Source organism: Triturus cristatus, chromosome 6 (assembly GCF_964204655.1).
Source record: "Triturus cristatus chromosome 6, aTriCri1.1, whole genome shotgun sequence".
NCBI lineage: Eukaryota > Metazoa > Chordata > Amphibia > Caudata > Salamandridae > Triturus > Triturus cristatus.
In genome coordinates this window covers 1,140,816,420-1,140,841,487 of record NC_140589.1, presented here as the reverse complement: position 1 = coordinate 1,140,841,487, position 25,068 = coordinate 1,140,816,420, and the positions used below count along the sequence as shown (strand labels likewise).

General features: G+C 42.9%; 1 protein-coding gene across 1 annotated transcript in view; it reads right to left on the bottom strand.

Moving 5' to 3' along the window:
* The window catches only part of ACSS1 (acyl-CoA synthetase short chain family member 1), a 1,009,364-nt gene that overhangs the window by 623,192 nt on the left and 361,104 nt on the right, over nt 1–25,068 (bottom strand). The window contains exon 3 of the mRNA XM_085612062.1: nt 22,227–22,426. Coding sequence (XP_085468188.1) covers nt 22,227–22,426 — 200 coding nt within the window. The remainder of the gene's footprint in view (nt 1–22,226; nt 22,427–25,068) is intronic.

Here is a 25,068-nt window from a genome sequence, read left to right as displayed (position 1 = left end):
TGATATGATAAAGCAACATACAGTTGATTGGTAAAATAAGAAAATAGATGAAGTTTTGAGACATGCAAAATATTTCAGCGATGAGGTAGAGGCAAAACAGCAAAAACTGAAAGAAAATGCAATGTGGGCACAGGTAAAGGTAGCCGAACGACAGGAAGCTCAGTTGGTAGAACAAGCGAACAATCCAGGAGTGAGACCAAGATTTGGTACAGGGAAAAGGAAAGGTAATATAGAAGAAGCTAAAAAGAAATTCCCATGTCACAATTGCGGTGAGTTAGGGCATTGGAAATCCGAGGTGCAGAAAAAGGTGGGTGGTCAACTGCAGCAACAGCAGCAGGTGGTTACTTCCCAGAATCAGGTGCCAAAACCACCTTTTCCACAGAACAGAAACTCACAGAAGTATAGTAAGGAATCGGGATTCTACAATGGAGAACAGGTAAATAAACCATCACGCGCTCGCACTGTTTCGCAGTATTGGCTGCAACCTGATGAGTGATTCAGAAATGGATTATTGACGGTGCCGAAGGGAGGAAGAAGAGTGCGTACTTGGCACAACTCTAGAAGTAGACCAGACAGGACCATTTGTAGATGGGAAGATTAATGATGATAACATTATTTTCCTAGTGGACACTGGCGCTACTCGATCTACTGTTAGATCAGCTGATGTTAAGAATCTTCCTCTTTCGGATGAAACAATCCAAGTAGTTGGTGTATCTAACCAACAGTTAAAAACATACCTTACAGAACCCGTAAATGTTAGTATAGGGAAATTTTCTGAAATGCACCGATTTGTGGTGTGTGACACCAGTCCTGTGAACTTGCTAGGTAGGGACCTGTTGTGCAAGATGAATTGCATTATATTTTGTACTGCAGATGGAATAGCTTTTGAAACACCAGATGAGAATGTATTGTATAAAATGACCATAGCTAATAGAGAATGTGAGAATATTGGAACATATGCAGTATTTAATCCAGATGAGCTGCCTAAAGAATTGAAACTGTCTGTAAAAGCAGAGGTCTGGGATTTCACCGGAGAAGATGTAGGGCTAATGAGAAACGTAGACCCAGTAAAAATTACTGTCAAAGATGGAGTAAGTTATCCAAACATTCCTCAGTATAGATTGACACCTGAAATAATTGAAGGAGTAACTCCAATAATTGAGAAAATGATCAAGCAAGGAATTCTGAGAGAGATAATGAGCAGTCCATGTAACTCACCCATAATGGGCCTGAAAAATCCAAATGGGAAATTCAGAATAGTGCAATACCTGAGAAAGGTAAACAAAATATTAGTACCATGCTGTCCCATTGTACCAAATCCATCAGTGATTTTGTATCAGATTCCCCATGATGCAGAATGGTATACAGTAATTGATTTGCACCATGCGTTCTTTTCCATTCCATTGCATCACGACAGTCAGCACATTTTTGCATTTCAGTTTGGAGACCGTATTTTGGCATGGTGCCGAATCCCACAGGGGTATACAGAAAGACCCTCAATATTTAATCAATTTTTGAAAAAGTCATTGGAAAGTCTGCAAATGCCCGAGAGTTAGTACAGTATATCGATGACCTCCTTGTGGCGTCGAAAACTCGTGAAGCTTGTGAAGTAGACACTATAGCCTTACTAAATCACCTGGCAGATGGAGGATTAAAAGTGTCCCCAGCCAAACTGCAGTATTGTAAGAAGGAAGTACAGTATTTGGGACATAACATTGAAAAAGGATTGAGGAAAATAACGATAGACAGATTCAGAATCATAAAAGGAATGAGAGCCCCCATGACTCAAAGAGAAGTGAGAATGTTTCTGGGAATGGTAGGGTACTGCCGCCTTTGGATCAGCAACTTTTCGCTGATTGCAAAACCTCTGGTACGGCTAACAAGGAGTGATGTAAAAGATCCCCTTGAATTGAATAAGGAAGAATTAGCAGCATTCAAACGATTGAAAGATGGATTGTGTGAAGCCCCAGCATTAGGTATGCCGGATTATGAAAAATAATTTGAGTTATAATGCAGTGAAAGAAATGGATGTGCACTTTCTGTGTTAATTCAGAAGCATGGAAGATTGAGGAGACCCATTGCATATTATTCATCGATGCTTGATCCAGTAGCCGTAGGCTTACCTGGTTGTCTAAAAGCAGTAGCTGCAACATGTAGAAGTTTGGAGCAGAGTGAAGGAATCGTGATGGGATATCCTTTGAAAGTGTTTGTACCTCATGATGTGGCGATTCTTTTAACAAGAAGTCGTACTCAGTATATGACACATAGTCGGCTGACTAAGTATGAGAAAGTCATATTAGGTGCAACGAATGTGAGCCTTGCAAGATGTGTGAATGTGAATCCAGCAACATTGTTACCAGATGTTGAGAATGTGGAAGTGAGAGATGCAGCAGATCATGATTGTTTGGATGTGCTTGAGTATTGTACGAAACCGCGACCAGACATAAAAGATGTACCTTTGGCAGAAAATGATTATGTAATGTTTGTTGATGGGTCATGTTTGAGAACAGAAGGGGTGTTGAGTGCAGCATATGCAGTGTGCACGGTTGCAGCAGTGATGGAAGCATCTTATCTAAAAGGAGTAAAATCTGCCCAAGTAGCAGAATTAGTGGCTCTGAATCGAGCATGCAAAATTAGGAAAGGTGTGAGAGTGACTGTGATAACTGACAGGCAGAAAGCCTTCGGAGTTGTCCACGATTTTGGCCAGTTGTGGCTACAAAGAGGTTTCCTAACCTCAATTGGAACTCCTATAAAGAATGCTGAAGTGGTTGGAAAGTTGATTGAGGCGATACAGCTGCCTAAACAATTGGCTGTGGTGAAATGTGCTGCCCATAACCAAGGGGAGGATTACGTTACTGTCGGCAACAGATATGCCAATGACATGGCACAGTACTGTGCCAGAAATCAGTATTCAATCAATCGGGCAAAGGAGAAAGAAATGACTTCCTATTCCTTAATATTTACTAACGTTATAGGGACATGGGAAGAAGTGAGACAATTGCAGGAAGAAGCAGGAGATGAGGAAACAAGGCAGTGGGTAAAAGCAGGATGTGCACCAAGGGAAAAGGATAAGGTGTGGGTCTATCGAGATGGAAGACCAGTCCTACCAGATAGCATGTTGTCTACCATGGCACGGATGTATCATGGCCAGGGACACATAGGGAGAGATGCTATGATCAGGTCGTTTAACCGGACCTGGTAGAACCCAAAATTCAGAATTATATCAGAGAGTCTATGTCAGAGATGTCTAATTTGTCAGCAATACAATCCTGGAAGAAAGACAGTGGTGAGCCTAGGAACTATAGGCCGAGAAGGAGGGCCTTTTACCAGAATGCAGATAGATTTCATTGAGATGCCAACATGTAACAGATTGAGGTATGTTCTGGTCATAGTCTGCCTATTCTCCAGGTGGGTAGAAGCATACCCAACAAGGAGAAATGATGGATTGACAGTAGCAAAGCTGCTATTGAGAGAATTCATCCCCACGTTCGGGTTCCCAGTGACCCTTGAATCAGACAGAGGAGGGCATTTCTAAAATGAGATTGTGAAATTGGTCAGTGAAGCATTAAATGTACAACAAAAACTGCATTGTGCCTACCGACCAACAGCTTCTGGTGTGGTTGAGCAAATGAATGGTACAATCAAAAACAAAATTGGAAAAATGTGTTTAGCCACAGGAATGAAATGGCCGGATGTCTTGCCTCTAGTTTTGATGACCATACGTGCAACCCCAGATAGAACTACAGGGTTAAGTCCTCATGAAATAATCATGGGACGTGCAATGAGGCATGCTTACATACCAGTCAACAAACTGCTGACGATTTCTGATGACATAGTGTTGGAGTACTGTAAAGGCCTGGCTGACGCAGTTCATTCTGTGTTTCATCAGGTTGGTGCGGATGCCACCACCCTTGAAAAGAAGCCAGCCCATGATCTAAGCCCAGGAGATTGGATGAGGATAAAGGTCCACAGAAGAAGAAACTGTTTGGTTCCCAGATGGGCAAAACCAAGACAAGTCATTCTGACCACGACAACAGCTGTGAAGTGTGCTGGACTGAAAAACTGGATCCATGCCAGCCATACCCTGAGAATACCAAATCCAGTGGATTGCAAGGAGAAAGAGTACTATGACTAATCAGAGTCAAGTACTGAATCAGAGAACGAAGAACCAAAAACACGTGAAAATCCTGAAAGGGGGGGAAAACAAACCAAAACATATTCTAGTCCCCAGAAGTGTCTCTCTGAGAAGAAGACTGCAGATTTCTGACAGCTCAGATTCTGAAGACGAGCAGAGAAAGAAAGGTCCTAGAAAAGAACCTAAAAAGAAGGAAGGAAAAGACAAAGAAGAAGCAGTAAATGAAAGTCAAAGAAAACAAATCCCAGGTGAAAAATTGAGAGAAATTCCACCTGAATTAATAGATTTGAATAAAGAAGGGACAGATACAGAGAGAGAGGGACAGATTGCGAAAGACCTCCGAGGAGGTGTAGGGAACTGCAACATCTAGCTAAGTGAAGGGACAAGTAGTCAGCAGGAAGAATGCATGAAGGAGATTCGAGGAGGGAAAGAAGTAGGGAAATCAGAACAAGTGGTGGATAAAGAGACAGGTGAAAAGGAAAAGCAAGTTGGGACAGAATCAGAAGAGAGTAAGAACGGAATACCTGAAGGTCGAGTTCTGAGAAAGAGAGCTTGGAGAGAAGAAAAGAATGTAAAAGAAAGTAAATTGAAAAGAACTGTAAAACCAGAAGTTTGGCCGAACAAAATAAAGAGACTAAGATATCGATTGTCTTGAGTGAAATCACCTAGAGCTGAACAAGTGAATGAAGTCACGAGTCAGGAAAAATCAAAGGAGGAAGAAACAGTTGTAACAAAAGAGTCCGGAAGAACAAGAAAACCTAACCAGAAGTATAAGTCGCCGGAATGGACGTATGTGGCCCTGCCTGAAGAATCCCAAGAGGCAGACAGTCAAGGAAATCCAGAGGAGGCTTTACTGAAAGTGGTTAAAGGAGAAGAAGAATCAGAAATCCTGAGAGTTCTCTTGTCCGATATTGGAGAAGAAGAAGCGGAGATTCAGGAAATTCTGAATCCTGATTGGGAGAAAGAGGCAAAGGACGATGAGATGCCAAACTGAATAAACAAAGAAGCTGTTGATGTGTAAAACGATTATAAAGGAGAAGAAGTAGAAAACTAGTGGAACCAAGTAGAAGCTGAGAAGCTTTGGGGTAGAAACTGGTCACAAAGTAGAAGAGGCTAAGTCAAAAGACACGGTCTATTTAGTAAAAATGGCTAACACAGATGGTAGTAAAAGTAGATGTACATTCATGAAAAGATGGTGTAAAACATGTTGCTGTTGCACAGGATTATTAATGCTTTTATGGATCATTCTAGCTCTTGTAATATCATTTAAAGTCACAATAGATACAATAGAGGGACATGGTCAAAACGAAACTAACATAGGTAAAATTTCAAAGGTAGTACCGACTGTAGAAACCAACATTAATTTGCATAAAGATAGGTCTATTAACGATTTTTCTAAAAATATATTTTCAAAATTATTGTATGAATACGTAAAGACTATGGATGTAAGGGACTGCCACGTCTGTATGCAGTTACCTGCTTCTGTGGCAGAGGGAGTGACTTATCATCACCTTCCAGCTACTTATGGAATAACATGTAGTGTAATAGCTAGCTTATTTTATGAGATAGGGAAATTAGAGTATTGTTTTTCAGATGTAGATAACATTTTTGCATTAGTGCCTGCTAATAATAAGCTAAATAGGGTGAGACTTGCTAAAGTTTTAGGTGAATTTTTCCTAGAGACTAATGAACTAACATTAGAAGTTGTGTTTAAATATAATTTGACATGCAGTTTGCAGAAAGAAGAAAAGACATTTTTGAATATGGTTGAGGAAAGAAGGCATAAGATGCACAAAAAGGCATCAGAAGGAAAGGTTGAGAAAACGGCTTGGGACATAGAAATGGAGAAACATCTGACAAAAGGAGAGTCAATACCAACAATAGCTTTAGATAGGCCTCAGAAAGGAAAATTGTGTATAAGAAGGAATCAAACTGCACATGATAATCTTTTTGTAGGTAATAGTGAGTGCCATGATACATACCGAATCATGGGTGGATGGGGATTCAAAGGTGGAAGAGATCCAATATTTCCTGGAATATATTTTATCTGTGGGAACAGGGCATATTATCGTTTGCCAGACCATTGGTATGGCACATGTTATGTAGGCCTGGTATTTCCAAAAATCTTTCACATGGACAGAGAAGAGGGTGTAAATAGTTTAAATAGTCATTTAGTGCGTAGAAAGAGAGAATCTTGGGCAGAAATTGTGGGTGACATCTTTTGTGCATGGATACCGGCAGTGGGAATAACTCTGAAAGCAAATAAAATTAGAAGATTGTCTACAGTAGTGGATCGCTTGTCAACAAGCTCTGCTCATGGATTTTTATTGTTTAAAATGTTTAAAAATGGTTGCCATGCGTGCTATGGTAATGCAAAATCGACTTGCCCTTGACATTTTATTGGCAAAAGAGGGTGGAGTCTGTGGAATGCTAAAAGTTCAACATTGTTGCACTTACATTCCAGATGAAAGTAAAGATCTAAAAGTTTACATTCAAAATATTACTGAATTGCACGATGAACTTGTACCACTGGAGGTTGAAGATGTATGGACAAGAATGGGAAAGAAAACAGCTGCTATTAAAAAAAATTTAGCTAAAATTGGTAGTACTGTTATAGGTAAAATTTTATTCCCATTAACATGCGTGATAGTTGCATTATTAGTGATAACATTAGGGTGTATGTGTTGCAGGAAAAAGAAAACAAATAATAAAATAAAAAGAGATAAACTTAAGAGAAAAGGAAAAGATCCAGAAAAGGATTTAGAAGAGAGCCTTAGATGAGTGGAAAGACAGTATGTATAAGAAAGTAAAAAGAGATGAATATGAAGAAAATGAATTTTGAGCTATGAGTAAGAAGTCATTTCAAATCGTATACCTCCTCCATTTTATCATTTTAAATTAAAACGAATAACTGATTAATGTTAATAGTATTAATGGTTTGCTGTGTTTGAATAATCAACATTACTAATTAGAAAATACACGTGGGAATCGCATTTGCATGGCCTGATTGATACGTAAACTAATTTTCGCACGTATACTAATGTTAGATATTAACAATTTGCATGTTATATGTTGCTTTTGTGATGTGATTGGTGAATCGTGCTTTAAATTGTGAGTATAAACCACAATACGTGTTGCTTTTGCTAGATAAATACACACACATAAAGGGTTATGAAGGGAATAACATTTTAATAGTCATTTCCATGTATTAATTACGTTTTGTGTCTCTTTGCTTAAGTTGACCTTTCTGGAGTGGCCACAAAATGGCTGCCATCCCTATTTTGACAGACAGACGAGATACAGAAGTCACTGAGTGAAGTGCGCCTGCGCTAAAAGATGAGCAACAATAACCTCGTCCTGACCCCAGGCAGACTGTACTCGTGAAGGTCGCACCGGGAGGAGTGCCAATCCTCAGACAATGGACTTCCTTAAACTAAGAACTGTTATAATTGATGACACCATGGACACAAACCCGTATGGGAATCAACATGCCCTGAATGGACTAGAAACAGTTGCAAATTATTAATAAATTGAGAACTACAGCTAATGAAACATTGAACGCATGAGAATCAGGAAGAATGATCCTGGTTCCACCAATCGGATTTGTTCTAAAACATGTATTGTAACATTTTGTTGTTGATTTTACTATAAAAGAAGTAGACTAGAGACGGTTAAAAGAATTCCCTCTTGTCGTGCTTTACCAGATTTCCTGACGTTATGCTGACGGAGAGGATGGTGACACTGCTGGACAGCTGCTTGCCAGAGACTCTGACGGACTGCTCAGATGCCCAATTAATTTACGAACTGATTGATCGATTTATGGGCGTAAAAACGTAAGATCTGAATTTGACATAGAGGACTCCATTTAGCCAGATTAGGTAAATATGCGAATCAAATATTGAATGCTTTATGATTTTCTTATGCTTTATTTAGATAAACATTTTGATTCATTTAAACTGTGTTGGGTTATTATTAAAGTATATTGATGTATATTGTCTAGAAGAATTAGGTGTCTCTTTTCCCAGCAACTAAGCTGATCCATGGCCTATAGTATGGGAGTAACTACTAGGTAAGAAAATATTGAGACCCTGGTGAGGTAGGGATGAATAGGTGAATTTGTTGTTACTTATCAGGTGATTGGTGAAATTGTCCTCCCATTTCCAGCGCATGAAATAGAGAAAGGAATTCCCCTCTCTCTCGAGGACCATTGATCTAAAAGTAGAATGAATGATTGGTGTTATGGGCCCCACCAGTGAATGAATGTTGGTTGAAGAGGGTCTGTGACGTAGAAAGGGGATTTTGGTATTCAGCGCTGGAGCAAAGGCTCTGCTAGATATACCGGATGACCATCAGGCAACTAGCAGCCTTTCTCCCTTGCACCGTGATCTCAAGCCACGGTGGACCACGGTTCCTCCGCATCTCTCAAATAAACAACACACTGGCCTCTCATCTCAGGAGGCAAGAAAGGATGTTATAGACCACTTGTGTAACCTTAGCGGGGGTCTCTCCCCGGCGCGCTCCACTACTGGCTCTCTATAATGATGTGACACTCCCAAGAGCTGATACTCTCTGAGGTGACTACTTGCAATCTATGCTGTATGGCCACAGCACCCTGACACAACCTCACTGTCTAATGTACACACCTCCGGGCTCCGGGGGCAGCTCGAGTTGATGGCCCTTCTGCCTGCCCCTTCTGGAATGCTAACTGGTGGGTCCCGGGGATATGCGGGACCTACCCTGACAGTGCTACGCTACTCTACTTGTGTCCTGGGCAGCCGGCCTCTCCAACCCTACTCCTATTGAGGGTGACTCCTCTAGTGGGACCGAGTACCTCGATGCCAGTCTCCGCATCCTGAAAGGGACTTGTTGGGCTCAATTGGCCTGTTGTTGATTGTTATGTTCTTTTTGCTATCTGTACAGGTTGACTGTGAAGCCACCTGTAACTCTGCTACTGAGGCACACATGGGTGTGAATGGGGGGGGGGGACTCAAGGGGTCGCTGGCGCTTCTTTTTCTTTGGGCGGGTGGCCTACATCGGGGACAGTACAGCGGGAGGGAAGACATATACCCCTGGGGAGGTGGCAGGGTGGGCACTTGGGGAGGGGACGTGGTCTATTGCTTCCACGGCTGCGCCTATCACCTAAGCACAGTCCATCCCTCTATGACAGACAGGGTTTCCCCCCAGGATCAACCCCTGCCTCGAGGAGGCACCAAATTGCTCTCACTAAATGTCCGAGGCTTGATCTCCCCGAACAAGCGTAGGCAAATATGGCGATACATTTTGCACCTCGACCCTGATGTTGTGCTATTGCAGGAGACCCACCTGATAAAGGCAGACGTGCAACGCATGGCACATCCGAAGTATCTATCCAGAAATAAGGGGAAAGTAGAGGTTAAGGTTAGGTTCACCCTCCACTAATATACCTATCAAAAAACTACCTGAACGAGTCAAGTAGACAGGAACCTAACCGGGAGAGACAAAAGGTGTAGGAAACAATTTGATCCTTAAGGACACCGTTTTCAGAAAGAAAGGGAAGGATTATCTCTTTCTATAGTCCCCTCACTCACCAGGGTTTCCCCACGGTGACATGCTTCATCATAGGGGTCCTCCCAGTCCTCTACGGACTGAGGCGTGCTACGACTTGCGGTGTTACGTAGGAGCACTAGAAACTTGTGGACTATGTGTAGTGCAAGTGAAGTAGTGGTGGAGTGGGAAAATTAAAATAATCAGCTAGTGGGCTACAAAATAAACTTTATTGGTGCTCTAAGCTGAAAAAATTAAAAACGGGGTAATATGACAAGGGACCCTAACTGTAATGGAAAGGTGTGCCTAGCATATCTTGAGGTCAACTAGTTTCGAGCTCCCCAGCTCTTCGTCAGGACTACACTGGGACCAGCCCAGTGTCGAGAAACTTGCCACTCCTAGTCAACCTTAATACGGTGCAATAAGTGTGATGCCACAATAGTAAGGCATGCGTTTTTTTAAAATACATACGTAATGTACGTCAGCACAATGGTCTGTAAGGTACAAAACAACAGTTAATTAGGAGGAAAAAAATATATATGCATAGTGTAATACGTAATTGTCACTAAAAATTGTGAGCACACTACACCCAAGTGTGTGCACACTTTCATATCTGACGTGCCGCTAAGTGAAAGAGAGAAGAGATGCAATTATTCACTCCATGCCGGCGTGGTGCTGGAAAAAGTGTGCTGAAATTAATAAAATTATTAAGTCTGACTAAATACACACAAAAACATACAACATAGAACATGTAACATACTTAAGAAAAAGCAACACTGTGCCTCATGGTCACTGGAGGGGATGCGGAGATCTCGTACATCTAATGGAGGATAGGAATCGAGATCGTTAGGGAAGGAGGCGTGTTCCGTAATGACGGAACGCCCAGCGTGATGAGAGGGAGAAGGAGAAGGGTCTCCTCACTCCGTCCGGGTATGGAGAATGGTAGCACTTACTTGTACGTTGAACCCCGCATACTTCTGACACCTACTCGAAGCCAAACCTCTCGGACCGCATTCTGGCGTGTCCTCGTTGCTGCACTGTTTTTATGTGCTGGCGGGCGTGTCACAAGACTAGAGACAGAAGAGAGAAAGCTCCGATGCCGGTATGCGAGTGGAGCCGCCATCTTGGAAAGGGATGAGACTGTGGGTTTAGATACTGTTAAGTATTCAAATATATTTTAAAAGAGGTCATTGTACGTCTCATTGCTCCAGAGTGGGTAGGTAATCACTCGCAACTTAAAACAAGTTATGAGGGCGAGAGACGGTGAGATATGGAGCGATATTGTAGTAAAGTTAATATATTGAGGAAAACTCGAACTTTATTGAGAAGGCAGGCTGGAGCTGCTCAGACATAGGTCAATGAGATCGGCTGTGATGGGAGCCGCCATCTTGGAGTGGGATGGGGAGGTAGTGAATACTGATGAGGAATGAGATGCTGGTTTCAAGTAGCTATGGGGCCGTGGAGAGATAGTAATCACTCTCAACTTGGGTGACTAAGGATGCAGAATTGAAAATATGAAGGAGGGATATTGACTGATGGAATGATGTAAATATTACAATAATGGATAACACTGAGCAAGGTTATCGCAATGCCCAACCTGATAGATATTAATGGCTTATTCAGCAGGTATACCAGAGATGGTTGGTCAAGTAAACTGGCACCAGGGTATGTCATCATTAAGACCCCTGTCGTCTGAGCGTAGCTTGAACACCCAACGTTGTTCCTTCTCATGTAGCTGTTTCTCCATGTTGGGGTGATTCTTGATATGTTCCAAGACAACCCAGTTGAAGTCATTGGGTGTGTGGCGTTTTTCCAGGAAATGGGTGGTCATCTTGGTGTTATCACGTTTACACCTGAAATTACTACGGTGCTCAATCATTCGGGTGTTTACTTTCCTGGTAGTCATACCTACGTAGTGGAAATTACAAACGCAGGTTATCAGGTAAACAACACCTGTTGTGTTGCAGTTTGTGAAAGACCGAAGATTCCAGGTTATCCCATTGTTGCATTTCACTGTCTTAGTCACTTTTGTGAGGTGACATACACTGCAGTTACCGCACGGGAAATGGCCCTCTGGTAGGGGTTGGAGCAGGCGTTGGGGACCTGCAGTTTTTGTCGTAGTGGGACGTGTATGGACAAGATGATCCCTCAGGTTGCGTGCTTTGCGATGGCTGAACATAGGTTTCTGTAGGTCTAGACCCCCGCTGTTCAGGATGCGCCAGTGTTTCTTGATTATTTTACTAACCAAGTTAGATGCAATACTGTATGTAGTGATACAAATTTGTCTTCGTGGCTCATCCTGTATGGCTACGGTTTTAGTCTCTAAAAGGGCCTCCCTATTGTTATTGAAGGCTCTTTTTCTGGATCTGGACACAAGATGTTGCGGGTATTTCCGTTGTATCAATTTTTCTGATAGTTCTTTGGCTTGAATGTTGTAGTCTTGTCTTGTCGTGCAATTCCTTCTGAGGCGCAAAAATTGACCAAATGGGAGGTTGTCTTTGAGGCTGCGAGGATGGAAGCTGTCATATACCAGTAGGCAATTCCTTGCTGTGGGTTTGAAATGTGTGGTGCTGAAGAGACGTCCGTCTTGTGCTGATATATTAAGATCTAAAAAGACCATAGTGGATCGGCTCATCGAAAAGGTGGATTTCAGGAAGGGGTCTTGTTGGTTCAGCCAGACTAGGAAATTTTCCGCTTCTTGTTCATTACCTTCCCAGATCAACAGCACATCGTCTATGTACCTTTTCCATAGTTTAATATGTTCGATGTGAGGATTGTGTTGGTGGGGAATATTCTGCTTCTCCAAATGATGCACATACAAACCCGCCACACTCGGCGCAAATGTGCTTCCCATGCTGGTACCGTGGGTTTGCTTGTACAGGACATCATTAAATTGGAAAAAATTCTCAGTCAAAGCCAGACGGCAACATTCCAGGACCACATGTCTGGGTGTGTGGTACCCCCAATCGTTTAGATAGAGTACCTCTTCCAGGATGTCTAAGGTATCCTTATGAGGGAGACTCGTGTACAGACTCTCTACATCCAAACTGATTAAAATGTTAGTTGTGGGGTTGAATTCGAGATCCTGGATTAAGCAAAGGACTGCTTTGGTGTCCTGTAGATAGGTTTCAGTAGCCTGAACCAAGGGTCTTAAAAAAGCATCAGCAAATTTAGACAAGGGTTCCAAAATCGAACCGATCCCTGATACTATGGGTCTTCCTGGGGGTGTTTCCATAGATTTATGTATTTTGGGAATCGTGTAGAAGTAAGGAGTTATTGGTTTTTTGTTTTCTAGGAAATCTGCTTCTTTTTTGCTGATCCAGTCATTAGTCAGAGATTCTTCCACTAGGCTCGCGATCTCTCTCCGCAGGCGTTCAGTGGGATCCTGTTGTATTGTTAGGTAGTTACGTTCGTCACCTAGTAGTCGTAGGCATTCTCGTTGGTAGTCAATCGTATTCTGTAAAACAATAGCTCCGCCTTTGTCGGCTGGTTTAATAGTTAGGTCTTTGTTGTTAGATAGTTGGTAGATGGCCTCCAGCTCGATTTTGCTCGTGTTGTGAAAGACTTTAATTGTTCTTGGGTCTATCTCGGTCACCTCTTTTATAACCGCTTTCTCAAAAGCCAGTAATTCAACCGGAAGGTTATGTGGTGGAGGTGTAAAATTAGATTTTTTATGTAGTCCTGTGTCGGTGGTGACATTATCGTTAGGATCTTTATCTTTGAAGTAGACTTCCAGTTTGATTTTACGAATAAACTCCTTTAATTCGCATATCAGCTTGAATTTGTCCAATGCTGCTGTGGGGACAAAACCTAATCCTTTTTCTAAAACACTTTTTTGTATAGGTGTAATGGTTATACTGGATAGGTTCAATGCTAGACTTGGTTGTGGCTTGTTGAGGGCAAGTTCGGTGGTCCCATACTCCGTGTATGGCTCCTCGTCACCTCTAGTGGTTGGGCCCACTGTACTTGTTGCCCTTGTCTGGTTTTTCCTCTTCTTGGGGTCTTGCCTCTTCCTAAAAAAGACTGATTTTGTCCTTGATTTTGTGGACCATCCCAGTATGGGTATGGTTGGGGTGGGAAAGATTGATGAAAAGGTGGTGGTCCATAGAAAAACTGTGGGGGTGGGGCAAATGGTGGCATGTTCTGATAGGGGGGCCAACCAAATCCAGGTCCACCTCTGTTCCTCTGACGTCCTCCTCTTGATCGTCTGTTCCGATTATTGGGGTTATAATTTCTGCTAGTGTCGGATAGATCCGAGCCTGTGTCGGAGCCATCGCTGTCAGTATTATAACCTGGATTGCGATTAGTAGGGACGTAATCGTCTCTGGTGTATGGGTAAACCTTTTCTAGAGAGAAATTCTGCTGATCTTTGCGCAGTTTTACATATTTTGTGTCCTTCAGACTTATTTCGAACTCGGTCATGGTTTTATTGAGTTCATCTAATCTTTTTTTCAGTTCAGCTGTACTCTGATATGTTTTGAGGCGTATCTCCAGATCATGAATGTTAATTTTCATTTCTTCAGAGAGGCGTGCTGCAGTTTTTATTATTAGCACAAGCCAATCTCTGGTACAGTGCCAGGATATTAGCGACCAATCTTTCTTAAAAAGTTTATCATTTTGGAAAATGAACGGTTCGTTTCTGACTATAAGGCCTCGTGGGGCCATATTTGCTCTAACATATTCAGTCATCATGATTCCATGTATCAAGGTCTTGATTTGCTCGCGTTTTAATTCAGTCAGTTCATCCCAACATTGACTAGCTTCATTGGAGTCCCTGGTACTGGTCCCAGCCAGGGGAAGCATGGATGCTATAATTCTGTCAACCTCATCCTGAGAATAGGTGAGGCCTGTTATCTCAGTCATGGTGGTATTTGAAGTATGGATGTTGGTAGTGTGATGGAAAGTCAGACTGTGATTAAAAATAAAAGGGGAAGGGATTTCCCACAACTGGGTTGTCTTGGAACATATCAAGAATCACCCCAACATGGAGAAACAGCTACATGAGAAGGAACAACGTTGGGTGTTCAAGCTACGCTCAGACGACAGGGGTCTTAATGATGACATACCCTGGTGCCAGTTTACTTGACCAACCATCTCTGGTATACCTGCTGAATAAGCCATTAATATCTATCAGGTTGGGCATTGCGATAACCTCGCTCAGTGTTATCCATTATTGTAATATTTACATCATTCCATCAGTCAATATCCCTCCTTCATATTTTCAATTCTGCATCCTTAGTCACCCAAGTTGAGAGTGATTACTATCTCTCCACGGCCCCATAGCTACTTGAAACCAGCATCTCATTCCTCATCAGCATTCACTACCTCCCCATCCCACTCCAAGATGGCGGCTCCCATCACAGCCGATCTCATTGACCTATGTCTGAGCAGCTCCAGCCTGCCTTCTCAATAAAGTTCGAGTTTTCCTCAATATATTAACTTTACTACAATATCGCTCCATATCTCACCGTCTCTCGCCCTCATAACTTGTTTTAAGTTGCGAGTGATTACCTACCCACTCTGGAGCAATGAGACGTACAATGACCTCTTTTAAAATATATTTGAATACTTAACAGTATCTAAACCCACAGTCTCATCCCTTTCCAAGATGGCGGCTCCACTCGCATACCGGCATCGGAGCTTTCTCTCTTCTGTCTCTAGTCTTGTGACACACCCGCCAGCACATAAAAACAGTGCAGCAACGAGGATACGCCAGAATGCGGTCCGAGAGGTTTGGCTTCGAGTAGGTGTCAGAAGTATGCGGGGTTCAACGTACAAGTAAGTGCTACCATTCTCCATACCCGGACGGAGTGAGGAGACCCTTCTCCTTCTCCCTCTCATCACGCTGGGCGATCCGTCATTACGGAACACGCCTCCTTCCCTAACGATCTCGATTCCTATCCTCCATTAGATGTACGAGATCTCCGCATCCCCTCCAGTGACCATGAGGCACAGTGTTGCTTTTTCTTAAGTATGTTACATGTTCTATGTTGTATGTTTTTGTGTGTATTTAGTCAGACTTAATAATTTTATTAATTTCAGCACACTTTTTCCAGCACCACGCCGCCATGGAGTGAATAATTGCATCTCTTCTCTCTTTCACTTAGCGGCACGTCAGATATGAAAGTGTGCACACACTTGGGTGTAGTGTGCTCACAATTTTTAGTGACAATTACGTATTACACTATGCATATATATTTTTTTCCTCCTAATTAACTGTTGTTTTGTACCTTACAGACCATTGTGCTGACGTACATTACGTATGTATTTTTAAAAAACGCATGCCTTACTATTGTGGCATCACACTTATTGCACCGTATTAAGGTTGACTAGGAGTGGCAAGTTTCTCGACACTGGGCTGGTCCCAGTGTAGTCCTGACGAAGAGCTGGGGAGCTCGAAACTAGTTGACCTCAAGATATGCTAGGCACACCTTTCCATTACAGTTAGGGTCCCTTGTCATATTACCCCGTTTTTAATTTTTTCAGCTTAGAGCACCAATAAAGTTTATTTTGTAGCCCACTAGCTGATTATTTTAATTTTCCCACTCCACCACTACTTCACTTGCACTACACATAGTCCACAAGTTTCTAGTGCTCCTACGTAACACCGCAAGTCGTAGCACGCCTCAGTCCGTAGAGGACTGGGAGGACCCCTATGATGAAGCATGTCACTGTGGGGGAACCCTGGTGAGTGAGGGGACTATAGAAAGAGATAATCCTTCCCTTTCTTTCTGAAAACGGTGTCCTTAAGGATCAAATTGTTTCCTACACCTTTTGTCTCTCCCGGTTAGGTTCCTGTCTACTTGACTCGTTCAGGTAGTTTTTTGATAGGTACATCCGAAGTATCCCCTGCGGTATTGGGCATATAGAGGCTCCACGACTTTGGGGGTGGGGGTCCTTTGCAAGACCGGCTACTGCACTTCTGTCTCGAATGTAACCCGCGATGGGGAGGGCCTGCTTCTTGAGACTGCAGCTCATGCAGGGAAGGCGGCAGTTAACGCTCCTTAATATTTACGCCCCTAATGCCTCCTGAAATACCTGCATCTGGCACATACTCTCTGAACAACTTAAAGGGTTAGATGGTGATGTGGTGGTGTGTGGGGACTTCAACCTCACTTGGGATCCTGTCTTGGATCAGAGTAATGGAACATATCAAAATGTGGGGACAATGTCGGCACATCTTAAGAGGGATATCGAGAGCTGGGGTCTGGTGGATGCCTGGCGGTACAAACATCCAGACATTAGGGAATACTCCAATTACTCATATGTGCACACTTCCTACTCGCACATTGATTATGCCTTTGTCACGCCTTCCTTCCTCAAATGCTTACACACTGCGGAGCTTTCTGACATCTCTATCTCTGATCCTGCTCACTTGGAGCTCACATGGGCGGACCGTTCCGTGCACTTGGCCGGCCCGCCCCGCTGGCCCACCCCACTGGTGCTTGCCCCCCATCTGATGCGAGACCCGGTAGATGTGGAGGAGATCCGGAAGTGTATTACAGAATATTTTCAATTTAACGCTTCCCCTTAGGTCTCCCTGCACACCTTGTGGGATGGGTTCTAAGCAATGATCCAAGGTATCATAACATCCATCACCATTGCTAGAGGGCGTGAGGTGAGGCTCGTAGAATCTAAACTCACTGCGGAGGTTAAACTATTAGAAAGTGCAGACAAAGAGGCCTCCACCCATTGCACTAAACGGCAACTTGTGCTGTTGCGCGGCCAGCTGCGCCCGCATCACTTGGGCAAGGCAGAACGGGCCTTGGTACCTATTTCAGACGCTCCCGACCCCGATCCCGCAGGCGACTATTCAGCATCTGCAGGGCGATCTACGTGCCTTTGTGTGGAATGGGAAGCATCAGCGGGTAGTGCATTCACTTCTGATGTGTTTGCGGGATAGGGGAGGTCTGGCATGCCCGAACCTACAGGAATAATATTGGGCAGAGCATCTGAGGTACATCTCTGAGTGGGTTTTACAGGAGAGTGAGAAGCATTGGTTTCACATGGACCGGGCGGTGGCGTGCCGGCCACTGGGGGACCTCGCTTGGCTGCCTAAGCACGCCCGAACCCCGGAGTGCATATGTCGCGGTGCCAACCAAAACAGTCCTTGACATATGGGACAAAATAGCAGTCAAAAAGGGGCTGATTACGTTCCTGTCCCCACATACTCCTATCGCGCGCAACCCAGATTTCCACCCGGGCTTGCAAAGACAGGTGCTTCGTGATTGGAATGATGGGGAGTGTCGTACAATTGGCACCTTATTTGCGGGGGGAGTCCTTAAGTCTTTTGATGAATGCAGATCTGACTTTGCGCTACCACACACGGCACACTATCAATACATGCAACTGCGCTACTGCCTCTCCGCCCCGAGGTTCATGTTGCGGCGACATGCCCCTTCATCCCGTTCGAAAAATTGGTGCGGGCCTTTGAGGGCTCCAAAGGCCTTATATCCAAGACCTACCGGGTGCTACAACACTCGACTCCGCTGCTCCCACATCGTCAGACCACGTGGCAGGCCGCAACCCCGGGAGTACTCTCTCACAAGCAGTGGGAAAAATTATGGCAAGATATCCCCAAAACGTACCGTAGCCATGCTTCCCGTGAAACTTCCTACAAATTGATGCTCCAATGGTACTATACGCCCTCCCGGCTGGCCACCATGTACCGCTCAGTATCCAACCTCTGTTGGAGATGTGGGTTGGTAGAATGCACTCTCTAACACATATGGTGGTCCTGTCACGTGTTAGCTACTTTTTGGAAGGAAGTCTTGGGCCACATTAAGGGTGTGGTGGGACACCCGATCCCATCGCTGCAACATGTGGTGATACTGTGCATATGTCCCGCTAATCTAGCGGCAATGAGCCATTTACTACTGGCAGCACGACAACTCATAGCATGCACATGGAAACAGACCACGGCCCCATCCATAGCCCAGTGGTTCGTCGAAGTGTGGCATACACTGGCTATGGAGAGGCTCTCACATAAGATAGCGAACACTGAAAAGAAATTCCAGCGCGTTTGGCAGCCCTTGCTATCTTATCTCATGCACATCGAATTCACTTGCTTTCGCCCCCCGAAACTAAGGGCCCTGCAACTCTTCCCAAGTGATTGAAAGATGATTATGCCCTAGCCTGGTGGTAGATCGTGCACAATGGGATTGATGGCCGATTCCTCCCTCGACGCCACCCCTTCCTTCTATTTGCACAGCGCGAGATGCCCGAACGTCGCATGGCATGTCGCGACCTGTAAGGTCATTGTTACTTTCTTATTATTGTTCTCTTCCTTTTACTAAAGCCACCCTGGCTGCGTTCTTCCCTACGTGCACATACACATCATTGGGCGCAGCGGGGACTTAGCGCTTCTATGGGTTGCCTGGCGATTGCGGACCCTGAGGGACAATGTTCACGAGTCCTGATCCCATACACTAGTTGTCTTTATTTGGGGCCTTGGGTTATTAAATTAGTAAGCACCTGTTTACACTAGACTATTTTGCATCACTTACGGCCAGTGAGCTTCTACACACTTTGATCAATCTTTGGTGCAATGTGTAACTTGACGCGGCAGGCCCGAAGTGGGTGTAGGCGGCTTGCTGTGTACTTGATAATACTGCTATACCTGTTTTGTTTACTACGCTGCCGGCCTGAACAGGGTTGTAGGCACCATGCCGTGTTCAACAGTATTTGCCTACAATAAAGGTTTTTGAAACAAAACAAAAAAAAGTTGATTTGTCACTAACATGGACAAAGAAAGATATAAAAACAATAGTAATACATTTGTACATTTATGGTGCTAACTTACTTAAAGGAACCTGTTATTCCTGAGGGATCAGTCACTTATCTAACGTTTGTGACAAATCCCCATCACAGATTTGTACTTCTAAGGTTTCGTTTAAACCTTATTCCTTGTATGCTGGGCCATCCCACTGGAACTTTTTCCCCTCAAGCTTTGCCGGCCTATCCGTGTGATGGTGTGTCCCCTCAATCAAATCGGTATGTTTTTTTCTTCTGCAAAGAAATTTTACACGGAGCATCGCAAACGGTTAAGTTTTTATCATCATGTGCAAATACAAATTTAGACAATGTCACCCAGTCTTGTTCTTCCAACAAATGCTGCCCGATCATTTTGTCTGTTCCTCTGTAGCGTCCTTTTTGTGCCTCTCATTAAAGTCTAGGAGATTGTATCAATAGCTAGGAATGACAGATTTTATCTTGCTATCATTGACAGTAATTTTAGGGATTTTAATATCTTGCATATGTTCTTCTTTCTATTTTAATAATTTATATTTATGATATTTTGTTATTTGATGATTTTTAAATATTTGTACTTTTATGATCTATTTGTACTTAGATTGAATAAAGTGATTGACTGAATGACTGAACTCAAACCCCTATTGGTTGATGTCTAATTTAGAGGTATGTTCCTTGCTAAATACACCAGAAATGCAATTAGAGGAAATTAAAACAACTGGAGCTAATAAATGAGCGGCCAGATTTGGAACTTGGAACACTTTAGGCAACACAGATGAAAATGCAGTAGCTGAGCTACCATCGAATATAGTGTCCAAGAGAGACATCTTCAAGAGAAGATCTGAGAGGCAACATAAAGCTCCCAATGTTCTATAGGTAGGAGAGAGAGGCCTAAACTTAGATTGTGCAAGATTAAGACACTACATTTCTAAACAAAAGAAACAAATTGGATATAGTTTTACTAATCACTTTCTAGTTCGGAGAGTAGCAGGTGATGGCCTACTTTGCAAAGTAAATATAAACAGAGACATGGGGACAGAAGCACTGCTAACTCACAGCACAACAGATCATAGTTTTTTATTATTAGCCAAGGTTAGCTATGCCACTTGGTTAATCTGAGACAGAACCTTAAAAACGAGGCACAGATTCATTTGAACGCCATCAAAAAGATGGTGCCAATAAACGTAGCCATTCCAAGCAAGTAACTATGTACTTTAGTTGGGGGAACTCTCGATCTTGGTTTTAACATCCATGTGCATTGCACTATATTTGGTTTTAAATGGTTCTTTAAAATATGTATTTGAAAGTGTAGGTTTTCTTTTATCTTTGTTAAAGCTGCAGTTTCAATGTGATTTCATGAATCTGCATCTACAAAAATCATGATGTTGCTCAATATCTATTCAATTTCTATACCATAAAACGCGTTTTAAAACTAACTAAAATTAGATTGACTAATAGGGGCTGCAAACGTGTCCTGCATATTTAGTATCTCCCCTTTTCGAGTGTGCTTTGCCCGCAGTGTTACCCTAATGAGAGCCTCAAATACCCGAAATTACAAATTGAATAGTGTGACTAAATCCAGATTTCCGGAAGGCAAGTCATGGTTGACTGCACATTTTTCATCCCCAACCTCAAGTAGTTATAAAGAAGTTCTAATGCTGGCCATCATCTTTTATCTGATGTGCTGCCCTTGCATAGTGTATGCTCCTCAGAGACGAGTGAGTGGTTCAGTTTATCTTGGTAAGGTCAACTAGCATTCATGGTGATAGATACAGATACAGTTCAATAGAAACATTTACCCTTAATTCCCCTACTAGCAGTAGATACGGGTTTGATGGATATTTATCATAATTCCCTTATAGTAGCATGAGATTAAAGGGCAAATAATAACATAACATCTGTATGCTCACCCAAGAGTATATTGGTGCTGAATAACAGATGTTTATTGTTATCCAAATCAATGGTACTCATTTTTATTGACCTCAGAAGGATTTGCACCTGTGACCATGAGGTCGAACATAGGCCTCTACAGTGGATTCATCAGTCCGCTAAGCCACCAGGCATGGCTTAGCAAAGGCGTCCATCCCTGTGCGGGAAGGTAGTGAGCAACATTCGGATACATGTTACTTGTAGGTTGGTGATAAGAACTGACTAATCTGTGGGATGCAGGGTTGGCTAGACACATTGTGCCCGATTCACATAGGTAAACTGATACAAAAGTCTATGACTTTCGGTATTCGCAAAGGGCGTTTACGGAAAGTAAAGTAAGACTTTGGTCTCAGTTAAACTTAAGTTTTGGTCTTAAGTTGAACTTTTTGGTCTCAGTTAAACTTAAGACAAAAACTTAAGTTTAACTGAGACAAAAGTCTATGTTTACTACTCATAAATGCCTTTTGTGAATACCGCAAGCCATAAAGTTAGACCTTCGCCCTCGTTTACCTTTGTGAATCAGGCCATTGCTTTCTGAGGAAAGGGTAGATATTGGAGACTTTGCACACTGGTCATGTAAACAAGAACTCTCCTACCTCACTTCCACATCCTGAAATAATTCTGGGGTAACCGAAGATCTCAGCTGGTTCATGTGCATTGGCGTAGACAATACATGTTTTTATGAAGTCCACACCATGCCGCAGAAACTTAGATTTTGTGCCAATTATTCCCTTCTCTGTCAGACGTGGGCGTGGAGAAACACAGCCAAAGCACAGATTTCATTAAAGAAGCTACCTTTATACAAACATACTCAATACAACAGTTTGAGTAAGATATTACATTACTCCTGCACAATGGACCATGATTTGTAATGAATGGCATCTCTCACCGTCATTGATTCTTCCTGCCAAGGACTCAGCACTAAATCCAGCAAAGACCACAGTATGAACTGCGCCGATTCTTGCACATGCCAGCATACTAGCCACGGCTAGGGGCGAAACGGGCATGTAGATGGCCACGCGGTCTCCTTTCTGTATTCCATGCTTCTTCAGTGTGTTTGCAAGGCGACAGGTTGTGTCCAGTAGTTCTCTGTAGTACAATAAAATGATTTGTTGGTATTTATGTTACTGCAAGGCAGTATACTATCTACATTGCATGCAATTACTACCCAAGCTTCACAGAGAACGCACGTGGATGCCGATTTAAATATTCATTATGGACCTCTAGCCAGTGAGGGCTCAGCAGCATGCCTAACTAGGTGCGACATGCAGTCAGTACAGTGCTTAATTTGTAAAAAAATTAAGTACCAGGACAGCCTGAACCACACGTCGCCCCTGCCAATGCTGCCAATGAAAGTACCAACTTAGCACCTAATCATTGCACTCCTACAAGTGCGACAATTCAGACTATTTCAGGCCACACAAAGCTATAATATTGGGATGAGAGGCTGGTAATATTCATTTTCATACCATTTGACTTAATAAACACAGATGTTGTGCACATCAGCGCCACCATGTGGTGGACTGTCACCAGAGTGGGTGCTGATAATTAAGTGCAGGTGTCGAGCACCGGAAACCACAGTCTCAAATTAATCAGCGAGTGAGTATGTGCACTGCTTCCCACAAGCCATCTAGACATGGTTACATGGACCCACTGATTTGCCTAACATGCTCAAGGTGAACTGTGAGTAGGGTCACCAGAATTATGCAGTAGAAGAGGACCATGGTTGACTGAATTATGCTGCAAGAAAATATAAATTGTGCAGCGTAATGCAGCACACATTGTGACAGTATTAGCCTGGGGAGGCTCCTACGTTAATGCAGAGGAGCGTCATCCCACTAAAGAATTGCCCCCAATAATAGAAAAATAAAATGGTAACAAAGTTAATTTATTACCATTTTGTTTTTCAAACCACCATCCCGAGCCGAGTGCCAGGAGGGGGGGGGGGGAGCTTTCTGATATCTGCTTTCGCCAATCAGGCAGCAGCTAACAGTGATAGACAGGGCACTTAGATTTAAAATGTGCATGTATTTTTGGTTGGCCTTCTTGCGATAACCAACCAGACATGCGCAGTTCAAATGTCTCTAAACCAGCTGTCTTAAAAAAGCTGGATTAGAGTCAGCATAGAGCTCCTGTGCCCTTTGGAGCGACGAGAGAGGGCTCTCCCTCCAATCCTGGTGCAGCTCTCATTAAGCATGAGAGCAGCACCAGGATTGGTTCCTGCAGTTTCCTGGAGCCTGACTGCCCATCCGGAGAGAAGAGCCAAGTGAGGAGGGGGATGTTGCGCCAGGAAGAAGATAAACGGAATGACTTTTTATTTATTTTATTATTTCACCCCCCACTATTCTCTTTGCATGCCAGCCGCCACTGAGTATTATTACTTGATTATTTTTTCATTTTCATCCATGTAAACACTGTCATAGCAAAGATTTCACCTCATTAGTATCACTTTAACACTCAAATACAGGAATAAGCTACCAAAAGTTGACCGGTCAACCTTTTGTAAGGGCCTTCCACTAAGAGGCAACAGGTATCACTTCATGTATAGTAACTTTTGATCCATTTGAGGTAGAAGCAATTTTATGCAACTGATGGCAGATTGTATGGTAAATCGATGACTATGCAAAACAATGCTGCTACCGTTGAATCACATATTTCCAGTGGTCCTGACTGTGGGGCATCTTCCCTGAAGTTTTGTGCTGCTCATCCCTCTCTCCCTCATGATATCCACTCTTACACTAGACAGGCGCACAATGCCCACTGGGCTAGGAAGGCTTCAGAAAATTCTGCCACCCACCCCACTGCCCACATCATGTGTCTTAGCCCGGGCTGCTGCAACTTCCTGGACACACACCATTTTTTAGCTAATGTGTGCTGGACTGCGCATGAGATGGGACCTCAATGACAGCCTCTTTTTTGCAATTTGCTCAGTTTGCCAAGCAAGCCCTTTTTGAAGCCCTTGTTATGTGAACTAGGATTCCAACCGTGTAGAGTAGCTTTGCTTTACTTACAGTTTTAAAGTTCACCTGAAATGTATTATTGTGTAACTGCTTTTTTTTAAATCAACCATTCGAGCAAGAAAAACAATGATAGTGTAACTGTACATTGGTCTCTGTATTGTTTTATAATTTGTATTGCAATTTTTATCTGAATGTATGTCTTAGGTTTGAGGAAGTCTTAATCATAAGCATGAATTCATTGCATTGGATCAAACTGTCTCTCTCTTAGAGCATGTCCATTGTAGAGTTATACTTGCACATCCTGTTGTCGTTTTTATCTATTTGTATTTTATATTTGGCGGTCTTAACTTCTGATGTTTCTTTTACGACCTACACATATGTTGAATAAAGATTATGAATTGAATTAAATTGACAGCCTCTTACAAAGTATTTTGCAGCTCATGCAGAGGTTGAAATGCATAAAAAAGCATTTTTTATGAAAGCTCAATTGATTATTGTAATCACTGCAGATGTCCATGTGTGTAACCAGAGAGAAGCAGAATTGAATCCTGGTTGTTTCACTGAGTAACAGTGACTTATCTGTAAACATACAAGTCATTATTTTAAAATGTTATTACACACAGTGTATGATAGGTTGAAGCAAAAAGTGCAGGAAGATTTAGTGTGTATGATCAAACAAGTGTGTTCACAATATACATTTTTAGTAATGCTAGTGCAAACCTTTTTAAATGTTTCTTTTAAAACTACATACTCTAAACTCAGCTGATAATA